The 18,596-nt window shown below is 44.9% G+C and overlaps 1 protein-coding gene across 1 annotated transcript in view; it reads left to right on the top strand.

Moving 5' to 3' along the window:
• PLEKHM3 (pleckstrin homology domain containing M3) overlaps positions 1-18,596 on the top strand; it is a 108,891-nt gene that overhangs the window by 73,159 nt on the left and 17,136 nt on the right. The window contains exon 6 of the mRNA XM_015405942.1: positions 5,055-5,118. Coding sequence (XP_015261428.1) covers positions 5,055-5,118 — 64 coding nt within the window. The remainder of the gene's footprint in view (positions 1-5,054; positions 5,119-18,596) is intronic.

The raw sequence follows: 18,596 nt of genomic DNA on the forward strand, positions 1-18,596 counted from the left end.
GGCAAACCGAAAGGAGAAAACAGGCGGAGAGTTCTTTCATTTAGGCTATTCTATACAATTCCCCCACTTGTTGTTAAATTAGAAGACTTCTCTGCGTTGTCACTGCTGGTATTTTCTTGGGGAATGTTGACCTAGGCTTAGAGATCCTAGCAGCAGGGCTATTTTTGGGCAGGAACGCACAGGAACGGAATTCCGTCTGGCTTCAGAGTTGGCCACGTCCACTACAGCCAAAACCTCTGCGTGCGTGGCTACAGAGGGAAGGCCTGGAGAGCGACCCCGCCTTGGAGTGGCCGGGGGGGGGCCCTGGAAGGATCGGGGAGGTATTTAAATGCCTCCTTCTGCCTTCCCCGGCCTGTCCAAGGGCTGGTTTGCCCGGGCTCCCCGCAGCCGCGGGGCGCCCAGGCAAGCCAAGGGAAGGCATGGGGTGTGACCAAATATGCTAATGAGTTTCTGCTGTTGGGTGTGGCCTGTTATGCTATGAGTTCCTGCTGGGCTTTTTCTACCAAAAAAAAAAGCCCTGCCTAGCAGTGTTGTCCACTTGCAGAACAGAACAGTTTTCTCTGGCTCTTCCCCCCCCTCATACTTTGCACCCATGCTGTTCCTAGAGGTCTGCTGACCCACAGGTGCAAGGTTTCGGGGTACAACAAGGCAGTCTGCCAGCCGGACATTTCCTTTCTGAAGCAGGGCAGCACAGGTGTAGTCTAGGATCCAGGTCATTTTGATCATCTTTATGCAGCCTTCTTCAAAGTATTTATTCTTTTTAAAGGCCTTTAAAAGTTTAACACAAATAAAGCGTATACTATTTTTAAAAACCGCCAGAAGCAAATAATGTATGCCTGGTGGAGATGAGATGGAGATGCTGCTACCGGCAAGTACAACTTAAGAGCTTTTCATCCCTGGGGCGGAATTGATCAGGACAATCCTGTGCCTCCTTTTCTTTTCCCGACTTGGCAAGAGGGGACAGCAAGATGGCGAAGTCTTGCTGTTGATAACAATACTGGTGCCTCGCCAGATTATTTTTATTATGGGTATTTAAATCTCTCTCCCTCAAACATACTTATCCTCCACTGATCCAAGAACACTGGATGAATTTGTCCCTACCTGCCACCTGCCTTGATTTCTTTGCATGGCATTGTCAACGGCAGAATGTACTCTGCGCTTATCGCATTTGTACTTTGGCTGGTAGCATAAGGTTTATTTGTGGTCGTTTTAGTCTGGCTGTCAGGGTGTTTAATTCGCTGGAGAAAAATTGCTCCAATCCCATGACAAACGGCCTTTTAAATGCCCTTCGAAGTATTTATGGCTGGCAAAGCAACATGGCTACATACCGTGCAACTCTGGCCTCAGATGCAGAAAAACAAAACCTTATCTGTGGCTCGGTTTGCAGTAGGAGTGCAGGCGATAACCTTTTGTTTGGGGAGATACATACCTGATCAGGCCAAGAGGTGAGGGTGGATGAAACGTCTGGTTTTATCTCATGTCACTGCGGCGCTTCCAGCTAATTGCCAAGCGGATAAGAAATTGAATCATGCAGCCGATAGCACCAAGGCCCTTACTTTTGTTGGAACTATGAACCATCCATGGTATAGCCATGGTTTTCTATCCGTGAATCACTGTATTTACCCGAAGGAATAAAGTTTGAGTCCAGTGGCACCTTTAAGACCAACGAAGTTTAATTCTTGGTATAAGCTTTTGTGTGTAGTTCAGATATCTGAAGAAGTGTGCATGCACAGGAAAACCTATACCCAGAATTAAACTTCATTGGTCTCAATGGACTGAAACTTTATTCCTTTGGGTAAATACAGTGATTCATGGATAGAAAACTATTACTCGGGCTAAACCATGGATGACCAGCACAGCTACCCACCTGTATGCCGGTTTGGTGTAGTGGTTAAGTGCGCGGACTCTAATCTGGGAGAACCGGGTTTGATACCCCACTCCTCCACTTGCACCTGGCTGGATGACCTTCTGGAAAGAGCTCTCTCAGCCCCACCTACCTCACAGGGTGTCTGTTGTGGGGAGGGGAAGGGAAAGGAGTTTGTAAGCCGCTCTGAGACTCCGAGTGAAGGGCAGGGTATACATCCAGTCTCCTATTTACCCAAAAAGAAGACTGTTTTTTATTTCCACATGTGCTGTCAAGAAAAAGAGGGGGTCAACTTACCGTATATTTGCATACAAATTACAACTATGCCTGTTCACAAGGCAACCTGTGGGGTAAATATGGTAGCCATGGGATGCCACGTTACAGTGGTTTTCAAACTTTCTGTGTTCAAGGAACCATTTCTACAGTGCCTCCTGTTTTTCTAGGGAGTTTAGTTCATGCCAGTCCTTTTTCTTTTGTATTTTTGCGTTGTGTGTGTGTGCGCGCACACACTTGCCTAGAAGTCATGGTGACCTCTGGCAACTCCTACTGGGGCACGGAGGACGGTCAGAGAAGTGGCTTAATAGCCTGCCTCCCAAACCTGGTATTCTTTGGAGGTCTCCCATCCAAATACTTGCCAGGGTTGGCCCTGCTTAGTTTCCAAGATGTGATGAGATCGGGATTGCCTGGGCTATCCAGGTCATGGCTAGTCCATGCCAATCTTATCTAGATACCGAGGTCCAGAAGAAGAAGAAGAAGAGGAAGAAGAGATTGGATTTATACCCCGTCCTTCACTTGGAGTCTCAGAGCGGCTTACAAACTCCTTTCCCTTCCCCTCCCCACAACAGACACCCTGTGAGGTGGGTGGGACTGAGAGAACTCTGACACAAACTGCTCTTTTTCAAGGACAGCTCTGACAGAACTATGGTTTGCCCAAGGTCACATCAGCAGGTGCAAGTGGAGGAGTGGGGAATCAAACCCGGTTCTCCCAGATTAGAGTCCGCACACTTAACCACTACACCAAACTGACCAGTAGAACTTCAAGCGACCTCCATAAACCCTGAATAAATTCTTTTAATCTTATGGCTTGAGGAGCACCATTGTTCCTTAGTAAGCATTACTTTGCCCCATTTTGGATTTTTCCTTCTGCACTTGTGCCCACTGGGGCATCCCTCCTACTTTACTGCAAGTCATATTTTTCCTGATACGCTCCAGTCCTAGTCGGGGGCTGACAATTCATCCTCATTTTGTAGAGCTGTCTGTCACACACTCTTGGCCTAACTCTTGGGCCAGTCCCATACTCTCGGCCTAACCTATTTCACGGGAGAGGAGGAGGATATAAGCCACTTTGGTTCCTCACTGGAGAGGAAGGCTTCCATTTGAGATGCTTAAAATGCTACCTAACTGGGGAGGAAGGCTATAGATGAGGTCAACTGACTTCCATTTGAGATGCTTAAAATGCTACCTTAGAAAGCACTCTAGTTCTGCCCATTAGGATCACCATGTTCATGGCAGCAAGTGCCATCTTTGATTTTGATGAGGCAGACCTCTTAATGCACTTGGGATGCTCCCATCAATTATTCACTTTTGGCTCTGGTGTTCTGTCCTTCCATCGCAAACCAACAGGGCATGCTTCAGCAGTAAATGGGTTACTTTAAAAAGAAGAATCTTCATTCTTCAGGGTTCCCCCACCAGTTGTGTTTTATATGGCATTTGGAATGTGTACATCTTATGGTTACGCTCAAAAGCTCTTCCTGATTGTACACTTTATTGCAGCGTACATGTACTCAGTACATTCCATCCTAGACCGAAGGGAAAGGGGGAAGAAAGAGAATGAGGACTGGAGGTGTGTTTTTTCTGTCTTTCAGAACAGAATTGTAGGAAAAGATACATGTGGGGATATTTTCCCACTTCTGTGCCAGTGCTGGTTTACGTAACTTCATTGGCAGATCCACCCCAATACCTTTCTTCTGCATTGGCTTAAATTATATTTGCAAATACATATTAAATTGATGAAAATAATAAGGCCAATTACAAGTAAATGTATTTCATCAAGAAATTAAACAAGGAAAAATGAGCCAAATCATAACGGCATCATATGCAATACTAAGGAGCTGCGGTGGCTCAAGTGGTTAAGACGCTGAACTGCAGACTGTGGAAGGTCAGTAGTTCAGCAGTTCGAGACCCGGGTGCCGCAAGACGGAGTGAGCTCCCGTCTCTAGTTCCTGCTCCTGCCAACCTAGCAGTTCGAAAGCAAGAAATTGCAAGTAGATAAATAGGTACCACTACAGTGGGAAGGTAACAGCGTTCCGTGCGCCTTGGTGTTTAGTCATGCCGGCCACATGTCCACAGAAACGTCTTCGGACAGCGCTGGCTCTTCGGCTTTTAAACGGAGATGAGCACCACAACCCTAGAGTCGGACTCGACTGGCTTTCAAGCAAGGGAACCTTTACCTTTATGCAATACTAAGAGCCGATCATCTGAAGAGAGAACAGCCATCGTTGAAGTAACGACAACCAAGGACAATAATACTAGCACTTGTTATGTCATCAATTGGTTGTAGTATTGTTTTAAGTGTTTTAATTGTTTTTACTGTAATTTATGTGCTGTTTTATGTAAGCCGCCATGAGCTGGCCTCAGCTGGGAGGGCATGGTAGAAATCTAACAAATAAGTAGAGTGTGTTACAGTAATCCAGCCTGTAGGTAACTGTTGCTAGGTCGCAGGGAGAAAGGTAGAGGACCTGCTGCAGATGAAAAAGTGCAGATCTCACAACAGCTGTGACTTCAGCCTCCATTGATAATGAGGCGTCCAAGACCACACCCAAACTCTCTACCACTGGCACTGCCATCAGTGGCACCCCGCCAGAGTTGGGAGCTGGATCGCATAGCCCCATGGCCCAGCTACATAACCTCCATCTGCACTGAGCATAAGAACATAAGAGAAGCCAAAACACCCTTGGATTTTCAAATCAAGAGATGAACAGAGGTGGTTTACCCTTGCATGCCTCTGCTTAGCAACCCTGATATTCCTTCGTGGTCTCCCATCCAAATACTGACCAGGGCTGACCCTGCTTAGCTTTCGAGATCTGACAAGATCGGGCTGACCTGGGCTATTAGTGCTATATAAATACTGTAAACATTTGTACTTTGAAAAATGGTGCGAGTGATCCATTTATATTTCATTTTATTTTAGAATTTTCCCTAGAGAATATCTGCTCCAACAGATCCATCTGTATTCCCTTTCAGACCTTCAGCAGGTAAGCAATTTCAGTTTGTCTGGATACTGTACCTTCGAGAGAGGGAAGATGCTGATTAAGAGTTTCTCTGTGTTTTGGCGAGTCTTAAGAAGAAATCTCTTCTGCATGAAAAGAAAGAACCAGTATCTTAGCCATAAATACTTATTGCTATTAATATGAAGGAGCTGACGCCTTTCTTTAATGACATGGAGATGATCTAATCAGGAATGAGTTGATGCCTTTCTCTAATGACATGGAGATGATGTGATTAATAATACTAATTATCGTATGGCATTGTGCATAGAATAGCCAGGAGATCCTAAGATTGTCTGGCAGCCAGAAGTTCCAGCTCTTTAGCATTATGCTAGATGGACCACTGGTCTGATCCAGCAGGGCTTTTCTTACATGGAACAAAATGCAGCATTACAAATATCATAAGTAATAAGAGAGCAGAGAATGGTGGTAATATAGATTTCAAGATGGTGACCATTTGTTTGACTTGTACAGTTTATATGTCGCATGTTCCATTTTAATATCAAGAAAGCCAGCTTTCCCCTGTTTCAGTGAGGCCACATGAATGCCATATAAATGCAAGGTGAACTGAAAAACTGCTTGAGTGAGCAGGTGTTTTGCCCAGGGTGGTCGGTTTTGCAGTGTAATTATAGCACCTTCTAAGGTAAATCCCCTACACAATGGCTGTTAATGCTTTGGGGCTCTGTGAATAGTGTGAATAGTGTAAATACAAATTGCAGGATGGGGTGTTAAGCAAGGAGGGCTTAATTTTGGAAACCTGTCAAACTTCTAGAAAGTAATATTGTCTCTTCCTCTTATGACACAGAGAGCACCATGAGTGCAAATGAGAAGACTGCAGCAAGCCTGATCTTTAAGCAAAGAATGAGTGGGTAGTTTTTCAGTCACAAGGCTACGCGTATGTGAAGTCCCTCTTAGGTGACTTCCAACTCATGACAATGCTATGAATTAATGACCTCCAGAACGTCCTGTCGTTAACAGACTTGCTCAGGTCTTGCAAACTGAGGGCCCTTGTGACTTCCTTGACTGAGTCAATCCATCTCTTGTTGGGTCTTCCTCTTTTCCTGCTGCCTTCAACTTTTCCTAGCGTCACTGTCTTTTCCAGTGAATCTTGTCTTCTCATACTGTGACCAAAGTTCAATAGCCTCAATTTAGTCATTTTAGCTTCAAGGGAGAGTTCAGGCTTGATCTACAGCCCGCTTATTTGTCTTTTTGGTGGTCCACGATATCCCTCAAACTCTCCTCCAACACCACATTTCAAAGGAATCTTTCTTCCTGTCACCTTTCTTCATTGTCCAGCTTTCATGACCCATACATAGTAATGGGGACTACTAGAGTATGAATTATCTTGATCTTGGTTGCCAGCAATACATCCTTATACTTAAGGATCCTTTCTAGCTCCTTCACAGCTGCCCTTCCCATTCTCAATCTCCTTCTGATTTCTTTGGTTGCAGTCTCTCTTTTGGTTGATGATTGAACTAAGGAATAGAAAATCTCTCCTTATATATAATTGAATAGTGGGTGCCAAAGTTCTAATTCTAAAATGCACTCCCTTAGTGTATGGCTGATGGCACTGCTCCTCAGCATATATCGCCACCAATCAGAAGGCAAAGCCCCCTAGCTCTTTTTCTACGAAATGACCCCTACCTCAAACTCTCCTCCAACACCACATTTCAAAGGAATCTTTCTTCCTGTCACCTTTCTTCATTGTCCAGCTTTCACACCCATACATAGTAATGGGGAGTACTAGAGTATGAATTATCTTGATCTTGGTTGCCAGCAATACATCCTTATACTTAAGGATCTTTTCTAGCTCCTTCACAGCTGCCCTTCCCATTCTCAATCTCCTTCTAATTTCTTTGGTTGCAGTCTCTCTTTTGGTTGATAATTGAACTAAGGAATAGAAAATCTTTAATAATTTCAGTTTCTTCATCATCAGTTTTAAAGTTGTGTAATTTCTCAGTAGTCATTACTAGGGGAGTACCAAAAAAATCGGTATTTTTTGGGTGTGGGACCATATTGAACCTGGAAAATATTGGTATTTTCTAATAGTCCTGAATCCCAACATTGGTATGGCACTGGGATTCAGGAATTTTTCAGAAAACCCAAAATGTTCTGGCCCCATTATACCCTATGGGGACCAATGGTATAATGGAGAATCAATCACTCGCTGAGTTGCCGTGGTCTCTTTAAATGCCTATTGCTTTTCCTAAGCATGGCAGCATGACTCAGGAAGTGAAATCAGAAGACATATGCCTTCTGAGTTCACTCACCAAGTCGTGCCGCAACCACAGTGGCGGCAGGGCTTAGAGGAGAAGGCATTTAAAGAGACCGCAATCTCTTTAAATGCCTTCTCGATATAGCTGAATGCACCCGAAAAAAAGCCAAAAAAAATTCATTGATTCTAAACGTGTTCACTGTGAACTCTCTCCCTCTTTTCAAAAATCCTCAAGGAGCCAGCCTCTTGTAAAAATCACAAAATCTCTGTTTGCTTCTTCTTCTAGTGCTGTTCCTGTCTCCTTTGTGGGTGGAAGCAAAGCAATGGATGCTCTTAGTGAGAGGGAAATATTTTTTTTAACAGAATAAAACAAATAATGTACATAAGCCTATAAAAAAGAACAATTGCTTTCTGTAGCAAGCTGTACACTCATTCTTTATTGAATCCAAGCTCTCATATGAAATCCAGCTCAGCAGTTTCATGCCGAAGTCTCCATTTGAAGCATTTTGTTTGTTTGTTTGTTTCTGCCGAAGCACCACACCTTTTAATTCTGTTATTGCTGGTGACTAATGCCTTCAGGTTGGAGGAGTCCAGCTTCCTGTGAGAGGATCCAGAAGAGTTTGTTGATCCCTGATGGTATGCTAGAGAAATCTTAGCTGAGAGCTCTAGGTGTTGACAGTGGTGTGAGTTTCCCTGCTGGTTTTGTTCCCTAGAAGATAACTCCTAGGTGCCACCTGTCTCTTCATTTCCACTCATCGGTACTGTAGCTTTAGGAGTGCTCAATGTAAATCCTGCAGGTACTTGGCCCTGTCCAAAGAACAGAGATTCTCTCAGATATATTTTAAGGCTGTAGTCCATGGATCTGTGTCGTGTGTCTGGGCAGTAGCCAGAAACATGCAAACAAGGGCATCACCTCAGTTGGTTTCTGGTAGGCAATAAAGATAGTTCTATGAATGCCCAGTAACAGAAATTAATGTCAACACATTAAAATATGGGTTGGCCTGGAGAGCAGACTTAAATAACAACATCCAAGTCATGTCAAGGTTAAACTTAATGTTTTGTATCTTCCAGTCAAATTTGGGTTGCATTCCATTTTTGAAATGTAAAGTGATTAGAATAGGTTTTGCTACCAAAAAAAGAAAAATATGTGGCCAACCAATTTGTGTTGATAGTTTTTCGAGCTCTAACATTTGTATCTTGGGGTTACAGTTTCTGCTCAGTCTGTTTCCATGACTGAAAACTAGATAGGAATGTTTTCAGGTATGACATTTCCTGCCATTCAAGCTCAGTTGCTTTACAGGTACTCCGCCCTGTCCTTGCATAGAAACAGGTGGTTCCAGGAGCGTTTGGACTGGTCTTCGTGGACTTGGACTTCCATGCAAAGACTGGATTGAAACACAACTCAGGCAGGCAGCCTTCTAGAGCAAGAGGTGCTTAGGGGGTGGGTGAATTTCCCAGGGTGCTGGCAAGCCCAGCCTTAATTGAGTGGTTGCCAGATCTTCCACCATTAAGGAATAGAAAGGCCTACTCTTTGTAAATGTCGAGTGTCGGGCAATCTGGCAGCAGCTGTGGTTTTGCTAGGTGAACGCTTAAGGTGTTTAAAGTGTGTATCTAGAAACATAAAAGTGTAAACTTGAACAAGTGTGTTTTGGATAGGAAAACAAAGGCAAATGGGTGCTTTTGATTCTAGCACCACTACTGTTAAATTCTCTCTCTGTCTCTCTCTCTCCTCTCTTGTATTTTAGCTAATTTTTCTGGAGACATGTCATTTTATAAAAATTCTCATTCAAACTAGTAAAAAAGGTAAAGGTTCCCTTGCTCGAAAGCCAGTCGAGTCCGACTCTAGGGTTGCAGTGCTCATCTCCGTTTCCAAGCCGAAGAGCCAGCGCTGTCCGAAGACGTTTCCATGGCCATGTGGCCGGCATGACTAAACACCAAGGCGCACGGAATGCTGTTACCTTCCCACTGAAGTTGTACCTATTTATCTACTTGCAATTTCTTGCTTTCGAACTGCTAGGTTGGCAGGAGCTGGAACTATAGACGGGAGCTCACTCCATAATGCGGCACACTCGGGTCTTGAACGCTGAACTAGCCTGCAATTCAGCGTCTTAACCACTTGAGCCACCGCAGCTCCTTTCAAACTAGTACTTAATGTAAATTTAAGGCCCTTCGACCACATATTTAGCCATTGTTCCAATTGTATGTTATGTCCAAAGTCCTTGGCCCATTTTACCATAGAGTCTTTGACCTGTTCTTCCTTTGTCTCAAATCTCAACAGCAATTTGTGCATTTTTGCAATAACATGCTCATAATTTCTTACATAATTCTGATTCAAATGCCGCCATAAGTTGTTCAAAACCACAATATCTCTTATCTGTTTTAGATCTTTCTAACAGTCGTGCATAAAAGAGCCAATTGTCAATTATATCCTTGTGTTATCAGGTCTTCTCTTGATTTCATTTTACAATCTCCTTGTGTAAACTTTAATATATCACAATACGTTAAACACTTGTGCTTAGTTACCATCTCATGTCTAAAAAAATACTTCCTGTTTTGAGAGCCACAAAAGTGTTTTCTGAAAAAGCCTAGGCTTACGTTTATTCCATATTCTCAGAATGGTGCGCCGAACCCACTAAAAAAACCAAATTGTGACTTAATGCCAGTTCAGACTAACGAAACCACCTATACAGAATCATACCTTACATCATTTTTATTTTATTTATTTATTTAATTTTCGACTTATATACCGCTCTGACCCCGAAGGGTCTCTGAGCGGTTTACACAGCTGTTTATCCCTAACTAGGGCCACATTATTTTAGTTCAGACTAACAAAACCACCTATACAGAATCATGCTCACATCCCCAGTACATATACCTTACATCATACTCATTAAGATTTATTGTCCTCCTCCTTTGCAGGATCCAGCAATTCTTTAAAACTTCTTTTACTAATGCATGTTTTGAGCTTTGTGTGCCTTGAGGAAAAATTGGTAATTCAGCTTTCCCGCCATAAACAAGTATGACAGAAATTGCATGTTGGGCTATAGCCCGCACAGACCTGGATATCTTGAGGGAAAGAAAAAACTGTGGGGAATATGGAGGCAGGGTCTTTGGTGCTGCCATGGCACCATGACACTTACTGTGGTGCTTCTGGCATCCACCACTTGGAGTCCTCGTTACTTATTTCAAATTAGCAGATAAAAGGGGGAGTCCTCTTATTTGTTTCTGTGTGACTTCCAGGTAAACCTGAACTCTGACTGGACTGTTCAGACATACTGCTTGAGTCTCTTCTCCCCCCATTTTTCGATGAATACTGTTCTTTCAGTCTACAGAGACCACAGTATAATATGCTTAGGAGGGATAATTTAAGAACATCAGAAGAGCCCTCCTGGGTCAGACCAATGGTCCATCTAGCCCAGCATCCTATCTCACAGAGTGGCCAACCAGTTCTTCTGGAGGGCCAACAACAGGGCATAGAGGCTGAGGCCATCCTAAGAACATAAGAAGAGTCCTGCTGGATCAGACCAATGGTCCATCTAGTCTGGCATCCTCTCTCACACAGTGGCCAACCAGTTCCTCTAGAGGGCCAACGAACAGGTCATAGAGGCCAAGGCCTTCCCCTGATGTTGCCTCCTGACTCTGGGATTCAGAGGATTAGTGAATGTGGAGGTTTCCTTCAGTCGCCATTGATAGATTTATCCTTCATGAATCCATCTAATCACCCCTTGAAACTGTTTATTCCTGTGGCCATCTTTAATGTGGAGGACATTTTTGCTACGTATAACACACGTAAGCAAATGAACCTTAGTAGGACACGTCAAAGAAGGATGGAGGACCGTATTTAATCAACACGAAGAAGAAGGTGCTGTTGAGATGCAACCAACGCATGGTGACCCCATCCACAGGGCATTCTAGGAAGGAGACAAGCAGAGGTGGTTTGCCATGGCCTTCCTCTGCACAGCAACCCTAGACTTCCTTGGTTGCCTTCCATCCAAGTACGGACTGAGACTGCCCCTGCTTAGCTCCCAAGCACTGATGAGTGAGGGCTCGTCTGGCTATTCAGACTGCTCGTATTTAGTCAACCTGTTCTTAATTTATCTCTGACCTAAAAATAAAACTAAAAACCAGAAGTTGTTGAGAGGTTATTTACACAAAGGGCTATGTTGATATGGCCATGCTTCAATTTAAACTTAGCCTCTGATTCGATTGTATCAGCACCTGGAATCTGCTTAGGCTGACGGGAGTCAAAATCGAATCAGTGTACTCTCGGATGACAACGAAGGGCAATTTTTGTCTTGCCTCTGTTTCATCCGGAGATATATAGGTCTATGTAAACAGCAGCACGGTTGGTAGACAAAGTCTAGAGTTCATCACAGTTATTTATCTATCTATCTGATTGATTGATTAATTAATTAATTAATTGGACTTGTTAGGTTGCCCTTCCCTTTGAGCAGGGCTCAGGGCAGCTTACATCAATAAAACACAATAATACCAAACAGTAATAAAACAGTATTATTTATTTATTTATTTATTTATTTCAATTTGTATCCCGCCCTCCCCACCAAAGCAGGCTCAGGGCGGCTTCCATTAAAAGTTAAAATGCATTGAGACATTAAAATTCAACAGCTGGAATAAAATAGTACAATCCAAGGTGGAAATAAATTTCTAATACCCACTTGCCCCCCTGGGTTAAGAAAAATACAGAAAAGAAGGGGGGCGGGGTGTGAGAGTGCCTCAACCAAATAAGAACATAAGAGAAGCCAATGTTGGATCAGGCCAATGGCCCATCCAGTCCAACACTCTGTGTCACCCAGTGGCCAGAAATACCAGTGCCATCAGGAGGTCCTAACAGATCCCGTAGGGTGCGGATGTCCTCAGGCACAGAGTTACACCGGGTTGGGGCCAGGGCTGAAAAGGCCCTGGCCCTGGTCGAGGACAGCCGGATCTCTCTCGGGCCGAGGAGCACCATGAGGTTCTTATTTCCTGATCGTAATGCTCTTCCTGGGACATATGGAGAATTACATAGCAACACTGGGAGATTCTCTGCCAGTGTGAAACAAATGCTTGTTAGTGATCAGGTTGCCAAATCCTAAAACATCCTTGGTTAGTCCCTAGTCACATGAAAAAGCCTTTAAAAGCAATCCTGTTGTGTGCTTACTAGTAAATAAGGCAGGGTTCGCCAGTGTGGTGCCCTGTAGATGCCATGATGCCCGCCAACACCTTTTGTGGTGCCTGCCAAGTATTTTTAGAAAGTGGGGCTGAAAGTTTAGTTTGTTTCTGTACATCAAAAGCTCCCTGCAGTTGGAGAGCAACTACACCAAGGAATAGGCTGCACTGGAAGCTCTTTCCACTATGTGCTAGTTCTCTAATGGCAAGGATTATTCATTTACCTTCGGCAGCATTAACCCACACCTAGAACATAGTGGCTGACTTCCAACATACCTTAGTCTATGTACTTATATACCGGGACTGAAATAGGTAGAGTGATGTAATACATTTGAATGTATTAGCTCATGTTTAATGCCTGTTGTAGGCTTAATCCTTCCAAAGGGGGGGGGTGTTCCAACCCAAATCTGAATATTTGGAGTGGCCACCAAATGTAAAATGGTAGTCTTAGAAGTCATCTGTTTGGCTAAAGTTTTTGCTCTGGTGTCTTAGGTTTGGTGAACAACTGAGAGTGGGCTGGTTGCTTGCAAAAATTTTAAACTAGAGTTGGTTCAGCACATACCAAAAGGCCATATGCTTTTTTCTTGTCTAATTTTGTTCCTTCCACAGTTCTCCTGTGATGTCGGTGAGAGTGCAGCCCGTAAGTCAGTCTAAGGCCAAGCAGAGAGCTTTGCACCTGAGCCCAGGGTGGGTTGGGTTGAAGCTTAGCCCCAATATTTGATCCATTCGGGTTGGAAAATTCCTGGAGATTTGAGGGGTGGAGCCTGGAGATGAGGGGGGAGGTTGGGGAGGGACTTCAGTTGGGTATAATGCCATAGATTTCACCTTCCACAGCAGTCATTCTCTTCAGGAGGACTGATCTTTGTCATCTGGAAAGGAGTTGTAATCCCAGTAGATCTCCAACCACCACCTGGAGATTGGCAACCCTAACACACAGTCCTGTTCTTCTTTGCTCAGCTGTGCATGAACATTATTTTTTCTCTAGTCACTACTGCCTTATCACATGCTGGTGACTGGCAAAGGGTTTGGCCGTCTGAAGCTGTGCCTCTCTTTCTCCTAGGCCTAGCTAAATTCGGGCTCTGTGGCTGAGGGGGCTTCGTAACGCCCTCTAGCAGGACTGGTGCCGAGGGCTGGCCCTCATGGCAAATGTATAGGGTTGCCAGCTCTGGGTTGGAAATTACCTGGAGATTTTGAGGGTGGAGCCTGAGGAGGGTGGGGTTTGGGGAGGGGAGGGACCTCAGTGTGGTAAAATGCCATAGAGTCCACCTTCCAAGGCAGCCATTTTCTACAGGGGAACTGGTCTCTGTCGCCTCAAGGTCGGTTGTAATAGCCGGCCATCTCCAGCCACTACCTGTAGGTTGGCAGCCCTGTAAAACGTAGTGACGACTGCTTCCAAACCGAACACTCCTTGATGAAGAAAGGAGTTAACTGCCAGCCCCTTCTGAGGCGACTGTTTCTTAATAAATGTTATCTTCACGGAAATAATTCAGATCGTGAACGGACGGTTGAAATTACAGCCTCTGTGTTGACACAGAAAGAGCCTTATCGCGGATAGGATGATAATGATTAACACACTGATTTACAAGGGTGGGGTCATAAGCTGTTTGCCGACTCGCACTGTCTTGCTGGTGGCAAGAGCGCCTTGGTATGTAGGCCTGGTAACCTCTCTCACTTCAATGATTAACCCTGAGCTGCAACCTCACACGGTCCTGTTCAGCCCCATTAAAATTAAGGAGGGCAAATGCCGGTTTAACCTCTGTTTGTTGAAGTACATTTGCCTTTTCCTTGAGATACCTAGCTCAAGGTTAGCTGCCTTGAGGTAGAATCGTTAGTAAAGACTAAGGTGGCAAAGCAGGGTCAACATATAGCTAACCAAAACTTAATATTCTACCTCTCAAGGATATTCTATACCGTTCGTGTATTTTGGCCTGCATTCGTTTTCCTGCACTGGTCGAGATGGCCCTTGGGGTCCCTTCCATGACATTATCCTATCCTTGGGCTTTTATGAATGAATTCAAAGGTTAATCTGTGCAGTTTTTATAAATATCACATGCATAACTATTGGGATCCAGTTATCACTCACTTCAGGTCCTGAATTCATTACCTCTGAGATTTTCTTTGAAGGAAAAGATCTTACTACCTTCATAACCAAATAAAGTGCTGTCCACCAGCGGCTGAATCATTCATTCAGTGGGCAGGACGGCTTGGGTTAAAGTCTCAGTCCGGCCATGATCTGAGCAACCAGGTTTGGTCAGTTGCTTCTCCCTCCATTTCATCTACTTTTTAACCTCAGAGGTGAGTTGCCGGAGGTGAGTCCGGCCATTATAGACCCTACAGGCTGCTAAAAAGTGGTTCTACATATGGCAACTCGACTGAGTCAGTAAGATTTGAAAGCACTTTGCCACATCAATTTCCTAGATGCGGTGGAGTATCTGTCCTTATGTGCTCTCTCTCTTCCCCACTTCACTAAGAAGGTAATTTTTCAGAACTACACACCTGGTAACTTAAAATCATAGAATCTTAAGAGTTGGAAGGGCCTCCGTGGTCATCTAGTCCAACCCCCTGCACAATGCAGGAAATTCAAATACCTCCCCTCCACCCTCAGTGACCCCTGCTCCATGCCCAGAGGGGGGGGGGAGACCTCCAGGATCCCCGGCCAAACTGGCCTGGAGAAAATTGCTTCCTGACCCCAAAGTGGCGACCAGCATTTCCCCTAGGCGTGTAAGAAAGGGCCACGAGAACTAAGCACCGATGCGACCCTTCCTGCCCTCCCTCTTATGATCTGCCTTCTGTTGCTGGCACTAAGACTTCCCATGCAGTTGGGCAAATTCATAGAGCAAGTGGGTTTTAGGATCATGCCACCCATATTTCTCACGTGGCTGCTGGTCCCATTTGAATTGGCCATATGAGGAATCAAATGAACGGTTAGTGAGCTTGTCTACGGTGCAGGCCTGCTCTGTGTGACAAGAACCATTGCCTTTGGCAGGACTTCCCTGAGAATAATAATATACAGGACTGCAGTTGTATTCGGACAAGTTCTGAAAGCAGAGGCTCACTCACTTCATTTGTACCCTGCCTTGTTTTCCAGTGGGGACCCAAAATGCCTTAGAACATTCTCCTGTACTCACTCCATTTTATCCTCATATTTTATCTTAGTGGTTAGGAGCATGGACTCTAATCTGGAGAACTGGGTTTGATTCCCCACTCCTCCACGTGCAGCTGCTGGCATGACCTTGGGTCAGTCACAGTTCTCTCTGAGCTGTTCTCGCAAGAGCAGTTCTCTCAGAGCTCTCTCAGCCCCACCTCTACCTCACAGGGTGTCTGTTGTGGGGAGGGGAAGGGGAAGGAGATTGTAAGCCACTCTGAGACTCCTTTGGGTAGTGAAGGGCGGAGTATAACTCCAAGCTCCTCCTCCTCCTCCTCAGGTGAGAGAGTGTGACTGACCTAAAGTCCCCCGGCAAGCTTCCGTGGCAGGGTAGGGATGTGAACCTGGGCCTCCCAGATCCTAGTCCGGGGACCTCCAACCTCCTTGAGCCTGCGGACACCTTTGGGGTTCTGACACAAGGTGGTGGGTGTAACCCCAAAACGGCCACTGTGAGATGCGGAGTCTCACACAAAGGAAGCCCAACTGCAGGGGTCAAGAGGAGTGATTTTTAGAAATGCTCTGGGAAAGAGGAGCGAGAGAGAGAAAACAAAAGCGACACTGCTGTGGTAGCTGCCCACCGTAACAACGCTTAATTTAATTTGCACAGCCGATCAGATTTCGAGTCGATCTTCATCAATTAATTGAAGCCTGAAAATTTACTGAGGCACTTTATTTGGATTTGCATGATAAGAGTAACTCTTACGAATATCAACTCGAAACGGGGACGGAGCCAGCAACCCGTCTCATCTTACCTGAAAGAGAAGTCGTGAAATAGATTTGTTATTGCCTTACTCGTCCTTTCTGAAAGAGGAGCTGTGAACTGGATTGGTTACTGCCTTAGGAGGAACTCTCCCACTGGAAGAAATACGTGGAATTGTCACATTTGATGTGTCATTCTTGAGGAGGGGAACCTTTGGATTTTGATGGTTTGAAATACGTGTATACTGCTGTTATTAGTGCTGGATTTGTACCCTACAGCCACGTGCTTTGTCCTTTGTTTACAACTCTAACCACCATACCGTACTGCTTTTGCATCTGGCATCGGGTTTTCTTTCCCCTGTGTAGATTTCTAGTTGTACCGTGCTCCTGTTAAACATACGCCCAGTGCCGTGTGAAAATACAGAGATAAGATTCTTTGCATAGTGCAGATTTCAATGAGACTTCCTTAATGCCTTTTCTAAAGGAGCTGTTTGTATTCAAAGCTCCTGCGCCACAGTTTCTGTGTTTCTGTAAACAGGAGCTCTAGGTGTTTCTGAGCAGCAAAGCATACCTCTGATGTGGTAGAATGTTATGGTAACGATTAAGCAGCTCCGTTCCACACTGTATTTGTACAGCGTTTTGTAAAACACAACTGTTAAAAAGTCAGCATGCTTTTAAGTCATCAGCATGTTTTTAAGAAGAACGTATTCATTACTGTATTGCAGGTTATTGCATATCAGACTATATGCTCAATTCAAAACACTAGGAACTGGCATTTTTATAAACCCTTGACCGATAAAATTGTCAGTACACAGTTTTTATCGCTAGCTGGTTTACTCTTGAGAGTCCCTTGGACTGCAAGGAGATCAAATCAATCAATACTAAACCAACCCTGACTGTTCCCTAGAAGGCCAGATACTGAAGCTGAAACTCAAATACTTTGGCCACCAAATGAGAAGGGAGCACTCACTGGAGAAGACCCTGATGCTGGGAAAGATTGAAGGTCAAAGAAGACGGGGACGGCAAAGGATGAGATGGTTAGACAGTGTCATAGATGCAATGAACATGAAATTGAGCAAACTCTGGAGGTCGTCGGAGGACAGGAGGGCCTGGCGTGATGTGGTCCATGGGGTTGCAAAGAGTCAGACTTGACTGTGCGACTGAACAACAACAAGAACAGCAACAAGTTTACATAAAACAATCCCATTGACATGTTTTTAACTTTCTAATACTCCTTAACAGAATTATAAAATAACTCCCAGTAGAGAAAATTAATCCTCTTTTAGACTTCAAGGGATGTCCAGAAGTTCTGTAGGTCAACAAAATCCAGAACCATCTCGTCCTGAATCTGAAAACACACCTGTGAAAGCAAGTCCCATCAGTTGGACCACTTCCAGATGTGTTCCAGCTTTGTACTCCAGGTGATCCCGTCCATAGCTGCAGCTTTCCAGTTAGAAATACAGTTCATTTGCCCCCTGATTTCTGGACCAAGAAGCACCTACTGCACTGTGGTCAGTGAGAATAAGCTGCCACCAATGTACAAAATAGTAGGGTGGAAATTGCCAACAAATTGCAGTTTATTTATGGTGACCTCGTAGGGTTTTCAAGGCAAGAGACATTCAGAGGTGGTTTGCCATTGCCTGCCTCTGCGCACAACCCTGGTATTCCTTGGCGATCTCCAGGCCCGTAGCTACCGCAGGGCCCACCCCCCTAGTGGCGGGCCTCCCTCCCTGAGCCTTGGCTCCCTGTCCCCCTGATTGCCCGTTGGCACGTTTGGTGTTACAGGCGGGGGGGGGGCGGGGGGGGGGGGGAGGAGAGATATGCTGAACTTGATTACTGTTGGTGAAGAATTCAGGTCTCCTTGGAGCAGATGTCTTTGGTTTTGTTAATCAGCAAGTAGGTCTGCTGTCAGTAATGTGGGGGGTCCCCAACCTTTTTGAGCCTGTGGGCACCACTGGAATTCTGACAAAACGTGGGGGGTGCGGCCACAAAATGGCTGCCACAGCTTAACTTTGTTCATACTGTGAAGAGCCTTGTATTGTGGTGACATCTGCTGCCAAAGCAAATTTTTTAAAAATCTGCAAAGCCAATCAAATCCGGTGGCTCTTTCTTACATGCTCAGGTAAATGCTGATTGCCACTTTGGGGTCAGGAAGCAATTTTCTCCCAGCCAGTTTGGCCAGGGATCCCGGAGGGTGGCAGGGGTTGCCCTCTTCTGGGCACAGAGCGGGAGTCACTGGGG

Source organism: Gekko japonicus, unplaced genomic scaffold, assembly GCF_001447785.1.
Source record: "Gekko japonicus isolate JY-2015 unplaced genomic scaffold, Gekko_japonicus_V1.1 scaffold317, whole genome shotgun sequence".
In the NCBI taxonomy this organism is placed as follows: domain Eukaryota; kingdom Metazoa; phylum Chordata; class Lepidosauria; order Squamata; family Gekkonidae; genus Gekko; species Gekko japonicus.